An 18,343-nucleotide genomic window follows, 5' to 3' on the forward strand; every position below is an offset into this window, starting at 1 on the left:
TTCAATGTATTCATTTTTCCAAACCTTGTCAAGTCCAGTGTTTGAGCTAAAGATTTAACAAGTTTGATATTTTTCCAAACCTTGTCAAGTCCAGTGTTTGAGCTAATGATTTAACAAGTTTGATATTTTTCCAAACCTTGTCAAGTCCAGTGTTTGAGCTAAAGATTGAACAAGTTTGATATTTTTCCAAAGCTTGTCAAGTCCAGTGTTTGAGCTAAAGATTGAACAAGTTTGATATTTTTCCAAACCTTGTCAAGTCCAGTGTTTGAGCTAAAGATTGAACAAGTTTGATATTTTTCCAAACCTTGTCAAGTCCAGTGTTTGAGCTAAAGATTGAACAAGTTTGATATTTTTTCAAACCTTGTCAAGTCCAGTGTTTGAGCTAAAGATTTAACAAGTTTGATATTTTTCCAAACCTTGTCAAGTCCAGTGTTTGAGCTAAAGATTGAACAAGTTTGATATTTTTCCAAACCTTGTCAAGTCCAGTGTTTGAGCTAAAGATTGAACAAGTTTGAAATTTGTTCCTGCTGGCTGAGTTAGTGTCTGTGTAGATTTATACATCATCCACCAGCTTGTTTTTTTACTTTGTCATATACGAAGTAAAGAGAGAAAATATTTTAATTGTGCAAAAAAACAAAAACAATCGAGATTTGTAAAAATCTTGACGTTTTACACCTCCCTAAGTCGGAAAAACATAGTTTTGCAATTTTGTCCATATGTCTGTGTGTCTATTTGTGTCTGTAAACATGATAACTTGAGTACCGTTACAGCTAGGTTGATGAAATTTCCTATTTAAGTATTATATCAAATTTGTAGTTCTGTATCAACTTTTCAGTGATTTCCAGTAACGTGAAGTGGAACTTGCTCTACTTTGAATTTTTCAAAAGCCTATAACTTGAGTACTGTTTCAGATAGATAAACGAAATTTCACATATTAGTAAAAGATCTACTTTTCTGCCTTCTGTCAAATTTTGAGTAATTTCCGTTGACCGTAAGTAGTAGTTTACGGTATTTTTTATTTCACAAAAAAACGCATGTAAATTTATAAAGTACCAATAATATTCTGCGCTCTTATACACAGATTGTTTGGCGTTTACTAGTAGTGCAATTCTTTTTTCTACGAGATTCTATTTTAAAAAAATAAAGTAATTAAAAATGGATTTAAAATGTGATCTATATCCCGAGTTGCCATCCCCTGTAGTGTTAAATAAATATAAGAACATTTGAGAAAGTTTAGGGGAGATCACTCCCGGGTTTTTTTTATCCAAAGCAGCCTACCCTACAGGATGTCTTTTAAAACCAGCCTGTCCTATTGGGTAACTTGCCCCCCCCCCCCCCCCCCCCCTCCATTCCTGATGGGTTACCCTTCTAAATAAAATTATCAAATTCTTCAGCTTAACTTATAAAGATTAAAAGTGTTGGTCTCTCCAGAAATCATCTCAGCATATTTTTACTATCATAGCTAAAGAACGTGCTTTTTCTTATTTGTAGTGCCTTGAAAAATTGTTATTATATAGCTTTACATAATTAATTTTTTTAACCGAAAGAAGTTAAGATCCGCTAACACATCCACATAAAGATGACGGCACACTTTCCCGTTGGTTATTTACATTGCAACCCTTTGTGAAGCAACCACCTCAGTCTGAGAAATGTGAAGTGGTGTGTCCCTCTCTACAGCTGCGAGGCGATGTGCTTGCTTCACTTATGAAGACTTTTCAAAATACACTGTAATTTGGATTGTCCCTAATTATTGGTGTGCCTAGTTTTAAAATACATGATTTATTGTGTCGACTTGCAAGTCCAGCTACTTTTTGCTTTAGCTTATTATGGTTAACGTTTTTGAGGACTGAAACTAAAGAAGACGCACTTAATAAAATGAACATTGAAAATAAACCAGTCTAGATCCAACTAATCATACCACTAGAGCTAGGTCAGCTGACTTCTTTAGTCAGGCATATGAGGTTTTGTTGTGTTCATTGAATGCTTAGTTGATTTAGAAGGTGGAGAACTAAAATGTGTAGGCGTTACACTGCTCTGCCAGTAGGTTTCCATTTTCCTTTATGTTTGACAAGTCGTAGCCGAATTGCAACAGTGTAGGGCCTATAACGCTAGAGCTCTTTTACTCTTGGGGTGGTTAAAATAAGTGTAAAAAGAGTACGGGCGCATTCACAAGTTGTTCAATGATCCCATCTTGCCAGTAGATACAGATAGATCTAGGACGGAGATACAACTAGAAAAGAGCAGTCGAACTATTCTAACAACATACACTGACCTTTTCCGGTATAAACTCCAGGAAAAAAGTGTTTTTAAAGTTAATTATCTGACTCTCTTTACAAAGCCAAACGAAGTTTACTTGCATCGAAATTCTTAAGGCAATGATTTCTATATGGACTCTTCCCAAAATAGTTGTGTTGGGTTCCTTTTTTGTACTAGATCTAGATCCAGATCTATTAACCAAATCGGCACACAAAAAATGCACCATTTTGTTTAAGTTTATGAGTGATAGTTTAGGAGGAGTGGGTGGAGGTTGTGCAAAGTGAAAATCAGTGGAAATCTTTTAAATTTAGCCGAAACAGTATACGGCATACGGTAAATGGTTCAAGGTGCTCGGTAAAAATAGATCTAGCTCCTCGTGAGAAAGATCCTTATGTACTCCTTTAGACCTTATTGATGAGTAATTTTACCACCTACGTCAATGTGCCTCAGTGTAACCACCACGCACTACACGCATGTGTATTTTTCCCCACTTTACAACCGAACCAGCCATTCCTAAGGACACTGAATAAATGTAACCCACATTCCGTGGCCTAAAAAAATAGTCGAGCTTTTGATTGGACAATAAACTAATGCATGCTGCCTGGCCCAAAGCTTTGCTAAACGGTGATTGGCTGTGGGAAGATCCAATGCAGTTTTTAAGTGTTATCAACAAACCATAGGCCTACTCTTGTTGGCTCTAGCCTAGCTGATCTCCTCAGCACCATCTTAACTTGATTCTATATTCAGTCCATTCTTTTTTTTAACTTATCTCTTTGTGTGTATAAATTTAAGTTCACACACTCTAGTATTTTATTAATTATTGTATGACTTGACTAGTATTTTATTAAATTACAGACTAGATCTAGGGCCTACTGGCACTCATTTATTTTTTAATGTTGATGAAAATAGCAGAATCTAACTAGAGAACTAGTCTAGGCCTAATGAAATCGGGATCTAGATCTAGTCTATTAAAATATTTCTACAACCAAACCTCGTAGATCAACCAACATAATGAAAGTCCGATACTAAACTTGATTTAGATTAGAGTGTATACTGTCACGAATTTAATCGTCTACAAAACTTTAGCCTTAGCTCTTAACTTACTCAAATTCTTAATAATTTTTTTCTCAGGGGCAGAGGCGTAGCGAGGGGGGGGGGGGGGGACGACATATGTCCCCGGGTGCCGACCTTAGGGGGCGCCAAAATGGGTTGGAAAAATAAATTGAAACTTGAGGGAGGGTGCAAATGGAAAGTTTGAGGGGGGGGGGTGCGAATCGAAATTTTGAGGAGGGGGAGGGTGCAAATCGAAAGTTTGTCGCTACTCCTCTGCCCAGAGGGGGGGGGGAAGCACGCAGGTTGATTGATCTATATACAAATTCTATTTCGTCTCGTTGAGGAAGAAGAGATGCCTGAAAGAAACTCTGTTCACAACAACAAAGCTAGTAGTATTTGTTTCTTTCTCTCTCTCTCTCTCTCTCATCACCCCAATAGTAGACCTAGATCTATGTCACAAGTAAATGGCCAGTTAATTATCAAGATCACTATCATGTGACTGGAACATACTAAGAGTAGCCTATTTATTCTCAACAACCATCTGAAGTTTTAGTCTTCGTATTTTACGTGTTTATGATTGACAAGTATCAATGTAATACCCAACGAGTATAGGCCCTATAGTATTTATAGGCCCTATACATAAATGGTATTCTGCAAGTGAATAAACTGTGTATAACTATGTTTGCAGTTCGTGTGTATCCCTGGCAGTGTCTGGTGCCTTTCCTGAACATCTCAAGCAGCACAGCTATACAACATGCAGCCACACCTCCCCCTCCCACAAGTCAGACTCCCCCAGCCACCAGCACCCCACACCTCCACACAACAAGCCAGCCAATCACAGCTAACAGCCAAAATGAGAGGCTACCTTCAGTGCAAACTGCCGATGCTGGTAACTATGAAGCTAACTTAAAATCTTAGCCTCAACTTTCCTTGATTAACTTTCTTTAATATACATAATGTCTAGTTAATTAAACTGATTAACTATATGTCAATTTAGCAGACTTTAATATTATGAGGTAAAACTACAAATAGTGATCTTACGTTGACTGTGTAGGTTTGAAGGATGAAGAAGGGCTTGAGGATGATGATGACGATGTGTTTGAACCCATCACAACAGAATCTCCCAAATTTTCTCCCAAATCTCAAGCTAAGTCAGTCAAGAGGAGGACGCAATCACTGAGTGCACTCAAGGACAAGGATGAGAAGACAAGGAAGGTAAGACATTATTAGAATCTTGGTTACTGCTCACTGACTGACAAGGATGAGAAGACATGATTAGTCTTGGTCCTTTTGTAGGAGTTAACTCATTTTTTATTCCAGGTTTTAAAATTCTCTTTACTTGACATTTATCACATTCTCTCTTTAACTACATTTTAAAGTCCTACTCTTTATTTTTTTTTTTTAGAGCAAAGACCATATTCGAAGGCCTATGAATGCTTTCATGATATTCAGCAAGAGACACAGGGCTATGGTGCATGAGAGGCACCCTAACCAGGACAACCGCACAGTCAGCAAAATTTTGGGAGAGTGGTGGTACGCCTTGGGACCAGAGGAGAAGCAGCGGTATCACGACTTGGCGGCCAGGGTAGGCTGAAGCTTGGGGTTGTATGTATGGCCACTGTACACTTGGGGTTGTATGTATAGCCACTGTACACTTGGGGTTGTATGTATGGCCACTGTAGTTTGGGGTTGTATGTATGGCCACTGTAGTTTGGGGTTGTATGTATGGCCACTGTACACTTGGGGTTGTATGGATGGCCACTGTACACTTGGGGTTGTATGTATGGCCACTGTACACTTGGGGTTGTATGTATGGCCACTGTACACTTGGGGTTGTATAGATGGCCACTGTACACTTGGGGTTGTATGTATGGCCACTGTAGTTTGGGGTTGTATGTATGGCCACTGTACACTTGGGGTTGTATGTATGGCCACTGTACACTTGGGGTTGTATAGATGGCCACTGTACACTTGGGGTTGTATGTATGGCCACTGTACACTTGGGGTTGTATGGATGGCCACTGTAGTTTGGGGTTGTATGTATGGCCACTGTACACTTGGGGTTGTATGTATGGCCACTGTACACTTGGGGTTGTATAGATGGCCACTGTACACTTGGGGTTGTATGTATGGCCACTGTAGTTTGGGGTTGTATGTATGGCCACTGTACACTTGGGGTTGTATGGATGGCCACTGTACACTTGGGGTTGTATGTATAGCCACTGTACACTTGGGGTTGTATAGATGGCCACTGTACACTTGGGGTTGTATGTATGGCCACTGTACACTTGGGGTTGTATGGATGGCCACTGTACACTTGGGGTTGTATGTATGGCCACTGTACACTTGGGGTTGTATAGATGGCCACTGTACACTTGGGGTTGTATGTATGGCCACTGTAGTTTGGGGTTGTATGTATGGCCACTGTACACTTGGGGTTGTATGTATGGCCACTGTACACTTGGGGTTGTATAGATGGCCACTGTACACTTGGGGTTGTATGTATGGCCACTGTACACTTGGGGTTGTATAGATGGCCACTGTACACTTGGGGTTGTATGTATGGCCACTGTAGTTTGGGGTTGTATGTATGGCCACTGTAGTTTGGGGTTGTATGGATGGCCACTGTACACTTGGGGTTGTATAGATGGCCACTGTACACTTGGGGTTGTATGTATGGCCACTGTACACTTGGGGTTGTATGTATGGCCACTGTAGTTTGGGGTTGTATGGATGGCCACTGTACACTAGGGGTCGTATGTATGGCCACTGTAGTTTGGGGTTGTATGTATGGCCACTGTACACTTGAGGTTGTATGTATGGCCACTGTAGTTTGGGGTTGTATGGATGGCCACTGTAGTTTGGGGTTGTATGTATGGCCACTGTACACTTGAGGTTGTATGTATGGCCACTGTAGTTTGGGGTTGTATGGATGGCCACTGTACACTTGGGGTCGTATGTATGGCCACTGTACACTTGGGGTTGTAACTTGTATGTATGGCCACTGTAGTTTGGGGTTGTATGGATGGCCACTGTACACTTGGGGTTGTATGGATGGCCACTGTACACTTGGGGTTGTATAGATGGCCACTGTACACTTGGGGTTGTATGTATGGCCACTGTAGTTTGGGGTTGTATGGATGGCCACTGTAGTTTGGGGTTGTATGTATGGCCACTGTACACTTGGGGTTGTATGTATGGCCACTGTACACTTGGGGTTGTATGTATGGCCACTGTACACTTGGGGTTGTATGTATGGCCACTGTAGTTTGGGGTTGTATGTATGGCCACTGTACACTTGGGGTTGTATGGATGGCCACTGTAGTTTGGGGTTGTATGTATGGCCACTGTACACTGGAGGTTGTATGGATGGCCACTGTACACTTGGGGTTGTATGTATGGCCACTGTACACTTGGGGTTGTATGTATGGCCACTGTACACTTGGGGTTGTATGTATGGCCACTGTAGTTTGGGGTTGTATGGATGGCCACTGTACACTAGGGGTCGTATGTATGGCCACTGTAGTTTGGGGTTGTATGTATGGCCACTGTACACTTGAGGTTGTATGTATGGCCACTGTACACTTGGGGTTGTATGTATGGCCACTGTAGTTTGGGGTTGTATGTATGGCCACTGTAGTTTGGGGTTGTATGGATGGCCACTGTACACTTGGGGTTGTATAGATGGCCACTGTACACTTGGGGTTGTATGTATGGCCACTGTACACTTGGGGTTGTATGTATGGCCACTGTAGTTTGGGGTTGTATGGATGGCCACTGTACACTAGGGGTCGTATGTATGGCCACTGTAGTTTGGGGTTGTATGTATGGCCACTGTACACTTGAGGTTGTATGTATGGCCACTGTAGTTTGGGGTTGTATGGATGGCCACTGTAGTTTGGGGTTGTATGTATGGCCACTGTACACTTGAGGTTGTATGTATGGCCACTGTAGTTTGGGGTTGTATGGATGGCCACTGTACACTTGGGGTCGTATGTATGGCCACTGTACACTTGGGGTTGTAACTTGTATGTATGGCCACTGTAGTTTGGGGTTGTATGGATGGCCACTGTACACTTGGGGTTGTATGGATGGCCACTGTACACTTGGGGTTGTATAGATGGCCACTGTACACTTGGGGTTGTATGTATGGCCACTGTAGTTTGGGGTTGTATGGATGGCCACTGTAGTTTGGGGTTGTATGTATGGCCACTGTACACTTGGGGTTGTATGTATGGCCACTGTACACTTGGGGTTGTATGTATGGCCACTGTACACTTGGGGTTGTATGTATGGCCACTGTAGTTTGGGGTTGTATGTATGGCCACTGTACACTTGGGGTTGTATGGATGGCCACTGTAGTTTGGGGTTGTATGTATGGCCACTGTACACTGGAGGTTGTATGGATGGCCACTGTACACTTGGGGTTGTATGTATGGCCACTGTACACTTGGGGTTGTATGTATGGCCACTGTACACTTGGGGTTGTATGGATGGCCACTGTACACTTGGGGTTGTATGTATGGCCACTGTACACTTGGGGTTGTATGTATGGCCACTGTAGTTTGGGGTTGTATGTATGGCCACTGTACACTTGGGGTTGTATGGATGGCCACTGTACACTTGGGGTTGTATGTATGGCCACTGTACACTTGGGGTTGTATGTATGGCCACTGTACACTTGGGGTTGTATGGATGGCCACTGTACACTTGGGGTTGTATAGATGGCCACTGTACACTTGGGGTTGTATGTATGGCCACTGTAGTTTGGGGTTGTATGTATGGCCACTGTACACTTGGGGTTGTATGTATGGCCACTGTAGTTTGGGGTTGTATGTATGGCCACTGTACACTTGGGGTTGTATAGATGGCCACTGTACACTTGGGGTTGTATGTATGGCCACTGTACACTTGGGGTTGTATGTATGGCCACTGTACACTTGGGGTTGTATGTATGGCCACTGTAGTTTGGGGTTGTATGTATGGCCACTGTACACTTGGGGTTGTATAGATGGCCACTGTACACTTGGGGTTGTATGTATGGCCACTGTACACTTGGGGTTGTATGGATGGCCACTGTACACTGGAGGTTGTATGGATGGCCACTGTACACTTGGGGTTGTATGGATTTTTTATTTAGCAATTTCTGTTGTTGTTCTTACACAGGTCAAGGAAGCCCATTTTAAAGCCCATCCAGACTGGAAGTGGTGCAGCAAGGACCGCAAGAGGTCTGGCACTATAGCAGCCACACTAAACAAGCAACATGACAGCAGACTCAGTTCTACCGAGGATATTGACCTCTTAGGGTAGGTAATGGGGACCTACAAGGTTTTTACTGACCTGCATTTTTTTTTTGTTAGAATCATGAAAAGTCACATTTATAAGACTTGCCGTCTTTTTTTTGGTTAAAACTTGTCATTTGTGTTTAGTGAACCTGCCACACCCCCTGATAAAACTTGTCATTTATGTTTAGTGTACCCAGTGAACCTGCCACACCCCCTGATAAAACTTGTCATTTATGTTTAGTGTACCCAGTGAACCTGCCACACCCCCTGATAAAACTTGTCATTTATGTTTAGTGTACCCAGTGAACCTGCCACACCCACTGAACCTCTCCCCCGGACCAAACAGCCGAGCCTGGAGGACCCAGTGTTTGATGAACCTATCCTGTTGCCACGACAACGACCTCACAGCCTGTCAGCTGTTCCCAGGGATGAAGATGCCAGCAGTGCCTTTGTACCTTTTGTGCCTGTGGTGAGTTGTAGCCAGTGGAGGTGATATTCATTTCAGATACTTTTAGAGAAGTGTTCAACAAGATTATACATTGGTTCAAATGTTCTGTACTGATGTCCAACAGAGTTCAAGTGTCAAGGACAAAAGAAAAGACACCCGCCCTCAGATCACGGCCCCACAGACCAACCATGTGACGCCACCGTCCAACCATGTGACGCCACCGTCATCACGACGGACATCTCTCAAGAATGAGGAGGAGGACAGTGATGATGATTCCAAGATGGTCATCTGTGAAGAAGGTCAGCATGATGACCTCTGCTTTCTTACCTAACATTTCTCTCACAAAACTAAGATGGTCATCTGTGAAGAAGGTCAGCATGATGACCTCTGTTTCTTACCTAACATTTCTCTCACAAAACTAAGATGGTCATCTGTGAAGGTCAGCATGATGACCTCTGCTTTCTTACCTAACATTTCTCTCACAAAACCAAGATGGTCATCTGTGAAGGTCAGCATGATGACCTCTACTTTCTTACCTAACATTTCTCTCACAAAACTAAGATGGTCATCTGTGAAGAAGGTCAGCATGATGACCTCTGCTTTCTTACCTAACATTTCTCTCACAAAACCAAGATGGTCATCTGTGAAGAAGGTCAGCATGATGACCTCTGCTTTCTTACCTAACATTTCTCTCACAAAACCAAGATGGTCATCTGTGAAGAAGGTCAGCATGATGACCTCTGCTTTCTTACCTAACATTTCTCTCACAAAACTAAGATGGTCATCTGTGAAGGTCAGCATGATGACCTCTGCTTTCTTACCTAACATTTCTCTCACAAAACTAAGATGGTCATCTGTGAAGGTCAGCATGATGACCTCTGCTTTCTTACCTAACATTTCTCTCACAAAACTAAGATGGTCATCTGTGAAGGTCAGCATGATGACCTCTGCTTTCTTACCTAACATTTCTCTCACAAAACTAAGATGGTCATCTGTGAAGGTCAGCATGATGACCTCTGCTTTCTTACCTAACATTTCTCTCACAAAACTAAGATGGTCATCTGTGAAGGTCAGCATGATGACCTCTGCTTTCTTACCTAACATTTCTCTCACAAAACTTTTCATCATTTTTCTCAATGATAGCCTTTGATGCATTAGTCTGCTAATACAACCTATCTTTGCTCTGATTTATGCACATTGTGTACTGTTAATTTCTAGACTTCCTGTATGTTTACTGTGTATGTTGAAGTTTAGATTTCCTGTGTGTAACTAAAGTTGTGTGTTGAAGTCTAGACTTCCTGTGTGTAACTAAAGTTGTGTGTTGAAGTCTAGACTTCCTGTGTGTAACTAAAGTTGTGTGTTGAAGTCTAGACTTCCTGTGTGTAACTAAAGTTGTGTGTTGAAGTCTAGACTCCCTGTGTGTAGCTAAAGTTGTGTGTTGAAGTCTAGACTTCCTGTGTGTAACTAAAGTTGTGTGTTGAAGTCTAGACTTCCTGTGTGTAACTAAAGTTGTGTGTTGAAGTCTAGACTCCCTGTGTGTAACTAAAGTTGTGTGTTGAAGTCTAGACTTCCTGTGTGTAACTAAAGTTGTGTGTTGAAGTCTAGACTCCCTGTGTGTAGCTAAAGTTGTGTGTTGAAGTCTAGACTTCCTGTGTGTAACTAAAGTTGTGTGTTGAAGTCTAGACTTCCTGTGTGTAACTAAAGTTGTGTGTTGATGTCTAGACTCCCTGTGTGTAACTAAAGTTGTGTGTTGAAGTCTAGACTCCCTGTGTGTAGCTAAAGTTGTGTGTTGAAGTCTAGACTTCCTGTGTGTAACTAAAGTTGTGTGTTGAAGTCTAGACTTCCTGTGTGTAACTAAAGTTGTGTGTTGAAGTCTAGACTCCCTGTGTGTAACTAAAGTTGTGTGTTGAAGTCTAGACTTCCTGTGTGTAACTAAAGTTGTGTGTTGAAGTCTAGACTTCCTGTGTGTAACTAAAGTTGTGTGTTGAAGTCTAGACTTCCTGTGTGTAACTAAAGTTGTGTGTTGAAGTCTAGACTTCCTGTGTGTAACTAAAGTTGTGTGTTGAAGTCTAGACTCCCTGTGTGTAACTAAAGTTGTGTGTTGATGTCTAGACTTCCTGTGTGTAACTAAAGTTGTGTGTTGATGTCTAGACTCCCTGTGTGTAACTAAAGTTGTGTGTTGAAGTCTAGACTTCCTGTGTGTAACTAAAGTTGTGTGTTGAAGTCTAGACTTCCTGTGTGTAACTAAAGTTGTGTGTTGAAGTCTAGACTTCCTGTGTGTAACTAAAGTTGTGTGTTGAAGTCTAGACTCCCTGTGTGTAACTAAAGTTGTGTGTTGAAGTCTAGACTTCCTGTGTGTAGCTAAAGTTGTGTGTTGAAGTCTAGACTCCCTGTGTGTAACTAAAGTTGTGTGTTGAAGTCTAGACTTCCTGTGTGTAGCTAAAGTTGTGTGTTGAAGTCTAGACTTCCTGTGTGTAACTAAAGTTGTGTGTTGAAGTCTAGACTCCCTGTGTGTAACTAAAGTTGTGTGTTGAAGTCTAGACTTCCTGTGTGTAGCTAAAGTTGTGTGTTGAAGTCTAGACTTCCTGTGTGTAGCTAAAGTTGTGTGTTGAAGTCTAGACTTCCTGTGTGTAACTAAAGTTGTGTGTTGAAGTCTAGACTCCCTGTGTGTAACTAAAGTTGTGTGTTGAAGTCTAGACTTCCTGTGTGTAACTAAAGTTGTGTGTTGAAGTCTAGACTTCCTGTGTGTAACTAAAGTTGTGTGTTGAAGTCTAGACTTCCTGTGTGTAACTAAAGTTGTGTGTTGAAGTCTAGACTCCCTGTGTGTAACTAAAGTTGTGTGTTGAAGTCTAGACTTCCTGTGTGTAACTAAAGTTGTGTGTTGAAGTCTAGACTTCCTGTGTGTAACTAAAGTTGTGTGTTGAAGTCTAGACTCCCTGTGTGTAACTAAAGTTGTGTGTTGAAGTCTAGACTTCCTGTGTGTAACTAAAGTTGTGTGTTGAAGTCTAGACTTCCTGTGTGTAACTAAAGTTGTGTGTTGAAGTCTAGACTCCCTGTGTGTAACTAAAGTTGTGTGTTGAAGTCTAGACTTCCTGTGTGTAACTAAAGTTGTGTGTTGAAGTCTAGACTCCCTGTGTGTAACTAAAGTTGTGTGTTGATGTCTAGACTCCCTGTGTGTAACTAAAGTTGTGTGTTGAAGTCTAGACTTCCTGTGTGTAACTAAAGTTGTGTGTTGAAGTCTAGACTCCCTGTGTGTAACTAAAGTTGTGTGTTGAAGTCTAGACTTCCTGTGTGTAACTAAAGTTGTGTGTTGAAGTCTAGACTCCCTGTGTGTAACTAAAGTTGTGTGTTGATGTCTAGACTCCCTGTGTGTAACTAAAGTTGTGTGTTGAAGTCTAGACTTCCTGTGTGTAACTAAAGTTGTGTGTTGAAGTCTAGACTCCCTGTGTAGCTAAAGTTGTGTGTTGAAGTCTAGACTCCCTGTGTGTAACTAAAGTTGTGTGTTGAAGTCTAGACTTCCTGTGTGTAACTAAAGTTGTGTGTTGAAGTCTAGACTCCCTGTGTGTAACTAAAGTTGTGTGTTGAAGTCTAGACCCCCTGTGTGTAACTAAAGTTGTGTGTTGAAGTCTAGACTTCCTGTGTGTAACTAAAGTTGTGTGTTGAAGTCTAGACTTCCTGTGTGTAACTAAAGTTGTGTGTTGAAGTCTAGACTTCCTGTGTGTAACTAAAGTTGTGTGTTGAAGTCTAGACTCCCTGTGTGTAACTAAAGTTGTGTGTTGATGTCTAGACTCCCTGTGTGTAACTAAAGTTGTGTGTTGAAGTCTAGACTCCCTGTGTGTAACTAAAGTTGTGTGTTGATGTCTAGACTCCCTGTGTGTAACTAAAGTTGTGTGTTGAAGTCTAGACTCCCTGTGTGTAACTAAAGTTGTGTGTTGATGTCTAGACTTCCTGTGTGTAACTAAAGTTGTGTGTTGAAGTCTAGACTCCCTGTGTGTAACTAAAGTTGTGTGTTGATGTCTAGACTCCCTGTGTGTAACTAAAGTTGTGTGTTGATGTCTAGACTCCCTGTGTGTAACTAAAGTTGTGTGTTGATGTCTAGACTCCCTGTGTGTAACTAAAGTTGTGTGTTGATGTCTAGACTCCCTGTGTGTAACTAAAGTTGTGTGTTGAAGTCTAGACTCCCTGTGTGTAACTAAAGTTGTGTGTTTTTGTCTAGACTCCCTGTGTGTAACTAAAGTTGTGTGTTGAAGTCTAGACTCCCTGTGTGTAGCTAAAGTTGTGTGTTGAAGTCTAGACTTCCTGTGTGTAACTAAAGTTGTGTGTTGAAGTCTAGACTCCCTGTGTGTAACTAAAGTTGTGTGTTTTTGTCTAGACTCCCTGTGTGTAGCTAAAGTTGTGTGTTGAAGTCTAGACTCCCTGTGTGTAACTAAAGTTGTGTGTTGAAGTCTAGACTTCCTGTGTGTAACTAAAGTTGTGTGTTGAAGTCTAGACTTCCTGTGTGTAACTAAAGTTGTGTGTTGAAGTCTAGACTCCCTGTGTGTAACTAAAGTTGTGTGTTGAAGTCTAGACTTCCTGTGTGTAACTAAAGTTGTGTGTTGAAGTCTAGACTCCCTGTGTGTAACTAAAGTTGTGTGTTGAAGTCTAGACTTCCTGTGTGTAACTAAAGTTGTGTGTTGAAGTCTGTGTGTAACTAAAGTTGTGTGTTGATGTCTAGACTCCCTGTGTGTAACTAAAGTTGTGTGTTGAAGTCTAGACTTCCTGTGTGTAACTAAAGTTGTGTGTTGAAGTCTAGACTCCCTGTGTGTAACTAAAGTTGTGTGTTGAAGTCTAGACTTCCTGTGTGTAACTAAAGTTGTGTGTTGAAGTCTAGACTTCCTGTGTGTAACTAAAGTTGTGTGTTGAAGTCTAGACTTCCTGTGTGTAACTAAAGTTGTGTGTTGAAGTCTAGACTTCCTGTGTGTAACTAAAGTTGTGTGTTGATGTCTAGACTCCCTGTGTGTAGCTAAAGTTGTGTGTTGAAGTCTAGACTTCCTGTGTGTAACTAAAGTTGTGTGTTGAAGTCTAGACTTCCTGTGTGTAACTAAAGTTGTGTGTTGAAGTCTAGACACCCTGTGTGTAACTAAAGTTGTGTGTTGAAGTCTAGACTTCCTGTGTGTAACTAAAGTTGTGTGTTGATGTCTAGACTCCCTGTGTGTAACTAAAGTTGTGTGTTGATGTCTAGACTCCCTGTGTGTAGCTAAAGTTGTGTGTTGATGTCTAGACTTCCTGTGTGTAACTAAAGTTGTGTGTTGAAGTCTAGACTTCCTGTGTGTAACTAAAGTTGTGTGTTGATGTCTAGACTCCCTGTGTGTAGCTAAAGTTGTGTGTTGAAGTCTAGACTTCCTGTGTGTAACTAAAGTTGTGTGTTGAAGTCTAGACTTCCTGTGTGTAACTAAAGTTGTGTGTTGATGTCTAGACTTCCTGTGTGTAACTAAAGTTGTGTGTTGAAGTCTAGACTTCCTGTGTGTAACTAAAGTTGTGTGTTGATGTCTAGACTCCCTGTGTGTAGCTAAAGTTGTGTGTTGAAGTCTAGACTTCCTGTGTGTAACTAAAGTTGTGTGTTGAAGTCTAGACTTCCTGTGTGTAACTAAAGTTGTGTGTTGAAGTCTAGACACCCTGTGTGTAACTAAAGTTGTGTGTTGAAGTCTAGACTTCCTGTGTGTAACTAAAGTTGTGTGTTGATGTCTAGACTCCCTGTGTGTAGCTAAAGTTGTGTGTTGAAGTCTAGACTCCCTGTGTGTAACTAAAGTTGTGTGTTGATGTCTAGACTCCCTGTGTGTAACTAAAGTTGTGTGTTGAAGTCTAGACTTCCTGTGTGTAACTAAAGTTGTGTGTTGAAGTCTAGACTCCCTGTGTGTAACTAAAGTTGTGTGTTGAAGTCTAGACTTCCTGTGTGTAACTAAAGTTGTGTGTTGAAGTCTAGACTCCCTGTGTGTAACTAAAGTTGTGTGTTGAAGTCTAGACTCCCTGTGTGTAACTAAAGTTGTGTGTTGATGTCTAGACTCCCTGTGTGTAACTAAAGTTGTGTGTTGATGTCTAGACTCCCTGTGTGTAACTAAAGTTGTGTGTTGAAGTCTAGACTCCCTGTGTGTAACTAAAGTTGTGTGTTGATGTCTAGACTCCCTGTGTGTAGCTAAAGTTGTGTGTTGATGTCTAGACTTCCTGTGTGTAACTAAAGTTGTGTGTTGAAGTCTAGACTTCCTGTGTGTAACTAAAGTTGTGTGTTGAAGTCTAGACTCCCTGTGTGTAACTAAAGTTGTGTGTTGAAGTCTGTGTGTAACTAAAGTTGTGTGTTGAAGTCTAGACACCCTGTGTGTAGCTAAAGTTGTGTGTTGATGTCTAGACTCCCTGTGTGTAACTAAAGTTGTGTGTTGAAGTCTAGACCCCCTGTGTGTAACTAAAGTTGTGTGTTGAAGTCTGTGTGTAACTAAAGTTGTGTGTTGAAGTCTGTGTGTAACTAAAGTTGTGTGTTGAAGTCTGTGTGTAACTAAAGTTGTGTGTTGAAGTCTGTGTGTAACTAAAGTTGTGTGTTGAAGTCTAGACTTCCTGTGTGTAACTAAAGTTGTGTGTTGAAGTCTAGACTCCCTGTGTGTAACTAAAGTTGTGTGTTGATGTCTAGACTCCCTGTGTGTAGCTAAAGTTGTGTGTTGAAGTCTAGACACCCTGTGTGTAGCTAAAGTTGTGTGTTGAAGTCTAGACTCCCTGTGTGTAACTAAAGTTGTGTGTTGAAGTCTAGACACCCTGTGTGTAACTAAAGTTGTGTGTTGAAGTCTAGACTCCCTGTGTGTAACTAAAGTTGTGTGTTGAAGTCTGTGTGTAACTAAAGTTGTGTGTTGAAGTCTAGACTTCCTGTGTGTAACTAAAGTTGTGTGTTGAAGTCTAGACTCCCTGTGTGTAACTAAAGTTGTGTGTTGATGTCTAGACTCCCTGTGTGTAGCTAAAGTTGTGTGTTGAAGTCTAGACTTCCTGTGTGTAACTAAAGTTGTGTGTTGAAGTCTAGACTTCCTGTGTGTAACTAAAGTTGTGTGTTGAAGTCTAGACTTCCTGTGTGTAACTAAAGTTGTGTGTTGAAGTCTAGACTCCCTGTGTGTAGCTAAAGTTGTGTGTTGAAGTCTAGACACCCTGTGTGTAGCTAAAGTTGTGTGTTGAAGTCTAGACTCCCTGTGTGTAACTAAAGTTGTGTGTTGAAGTCTAGACACCCTGTGTGTAACTAAAGTTGTGTGTTGAAGTCTAGACTCCCTGTGTGTAACTAAAGTTGTGTGTTGAAGTCTGTGTGTAACTAAAGTTGTGTGTTGAAGTCTAGACTTCCTGTGTGTAACTAAAGTTGTGTGTTGATGTCTAGACTCCCTGTGTGTAGCTAAAGTTGTGTGTTGAAGTCTAGACTTCCTGTGTGTAACTAAAGTTGTGTGTTGAAGTCTAGACTTCCTGTGTGTAACAAAAGTTGTGTGTTGAAGTCTAGACTTCCTGTGTGTAACAAAAGTTGTGTGTTGAAGTCTAGACTTCCTGTGTGTAACTAAAGTTGTGTGTTGAAGTCTAGACTCCCTGTGTGTAACTAAAGTTGTGTGTTTGAACAGAAGAGACCAGCCAGCCAGGTGACATTGATCTGAAATGCGCTGAACAAGTCTCTGATTCAGCCACGGAGAGTGACAACGAGGACGAGGGACTAATAGAGAACAAGGCTTTTCCCCAGCAAAGGTTCTCACCTGTCATGAAACAGGTTTGGTCATTTCATCTGCCTTCACATCTTTAACTTCCTATTTGCTCCTTTTTTTTTTAAAAAAAATGTATTTTAATATCAGGGATGTGATTTTTCCGACTTGAGCAGAAATCCAATTTTTGTATTTGAGCTGCAACTTTCCTGCGCCAAATTCATTTTCTCCTGTTTGTTCTGCAGATGTAAATTTTATTGGGGAAACATTAAATGACAATTAGACATGACATGTATTGTTATTTTAGAGTAACATAAACTTATTTTTTAAAAAATATTAGCTGCTTTACATTATTGACAAGTGATGAATACAATAATGTAAGACTGCTTGAGCTATGATAAAACATTGATTACCAGTCCGAAAAAATTTCCTATATTTTTTTCATGGTCTGGTAATATCTCGTTAAATGAGGTACAAACTTGGAAGCCAAAATTTGTAGTTTCTAACATTCAATAGAGCTAGATGAACACAGATCTAATTTAGTTTTGTAGAAGCCAGTCATCTTACAAATTGTTTTTTTTCACTGCTTGATTGAATGATTGACTTGATTGAATGATTGACTTGCTGTTGTTGATCTGTCTGTCTGTAGGTGACCCAGGCAGATCTGCTGCACCCAAAGCCCATCAAGCCCACCTCAGGCAGCTACAGCAGCAGCTTCAGCAACCCTGTGGTGACCACCAGCTATGTCAGCAACCCTGTGGTGACCACCAGCTATGTCAGCAACCCTGCTGCAACCACCAACTACACCAACCCCACGTCATCGTCTGGCTATGCCAACCCTCCAGCAACCAACAGCTATGCCAACCCTCCAGCAACCAGCAGCGGTGTATACACCAACCAGCCAGAGATGCCCTCTCTCCAATCAGCCAATAAGGAGGCTCTAGCACTGCCACGCCCATCCAGTACTGGCTCAGGCTTCCAGCCCAAAGGGGATGTGTTCCAGGTAAGTCAGTCTAGTCTATTGATGTGTTACATGTAAGTCAGTCTAGTCTATTGATGTGTTACATGTAAGTCAGTCTAGTCTATTGATGTGTTCCAGGTAAGTCAGTCTAGTCTATTGATGTGTTCCAGGTAAGTCAGTCTAGTCTATTGATGTGTTACATGTAAGTCAGTCTAGTCTATTGATGTGTTACATGTAAGTCAGTCTAGTCTATTGATGTGTTCCAGGTAAGTCAGTCTAGTCTATTGATGTGTTACATGTAAGTCAGTCTAGTCTATTGATGTGTTACATGTAAGTCAGTCTAGTCTATTGATGTGTTACATGTAAGTCAGTCTAGTCTATTGATGTGTTCCATGTAAGTCAGTCTAGTCTATTGATGTGTTACATGTAAGTCAGTCTAGTCTATTGATGTGTTACATGTAAGTCAGTCTAGTCTATTGATGTGTTACATGTAAGTCAGTCTAGTCTATTGATGTGTTACATGTAAGTCAGTCTAGTCTATTGATGTGTTACATGTAAGTCAGTCTAGTCTATTGATGTGTTACATGTAAGTCAGTCTAGTCTATTGATGTGTTACAGGTAAGTCAGTCTAGTCTATTGATGTGTTACATGT

The 18,343-nt window shown here is 41.2% G+C and overlaps 1 protein-coding gene across 7 annotated transcripts in view; it reads left to right on the forward strand.

Annotated features, from left to right (window-relative positions):
• The window catches only part of LOC131946876 (protein capicua homolog), a 58,556-nt gene that overhangs the window by 18,504 nt on the left and 21,709 nt on the right, over positions 1 to 18,343 (forward strand). For all 7 annotated transcript variants that reach the window (XM_059307862.1, XM_059307880.1, XM_059307871.1 and 4 more), the window contains exons 7-14: positions 3,998 to 4,198; positions 4,364 to 4,524; positions 4,715 to 4,894; positions 8,476 to 8,615; positions 8,889 to 9,063; positions 9,167 to 9,341; positions 16,656 to 16,798; positions 17,380 to 17,733. In XM_059307862.1, coding sequence (XP_059163845.1) covers positions 3,998 to 4,198; positions 4,364 to 4,524; positions 4,715 to 4,894; positions 8,476 to 8,615; positions 8,889 to 9,063; positions 9,167 to 9,341; positions 16,656 to 16,798; positions 17,380 to 17,733 — 1,529 coding nt within the window. The remainder of the gene's footprint in view (positions 1 to 3,997; positions 4,199 to 4,363; positions 4,525 to 4,714; positions 4,895 to 8,475; positions 8,616 to 8,888; positions 9,064 to 9,166; positions 9,342 to 16,655; positions 16,799 to 17,379; positions 17,734 to 18,343) is intronic.

The sequence above is a fragment of the Physella acuta genome, unplaced genomic scaffold (assembly GCF_028476545.2).
Source record: "Physella acuta isolate Inbredline_101_S28 unplaced genomic scaffold, ASM2847654v3 ptg000054l, whole genome shotgun sequence".
Lineage (NCBI taxonomy): Eukaryota > Metazoa > Mollusca > Gastropoda > Physidae > Physella > Physella acuta.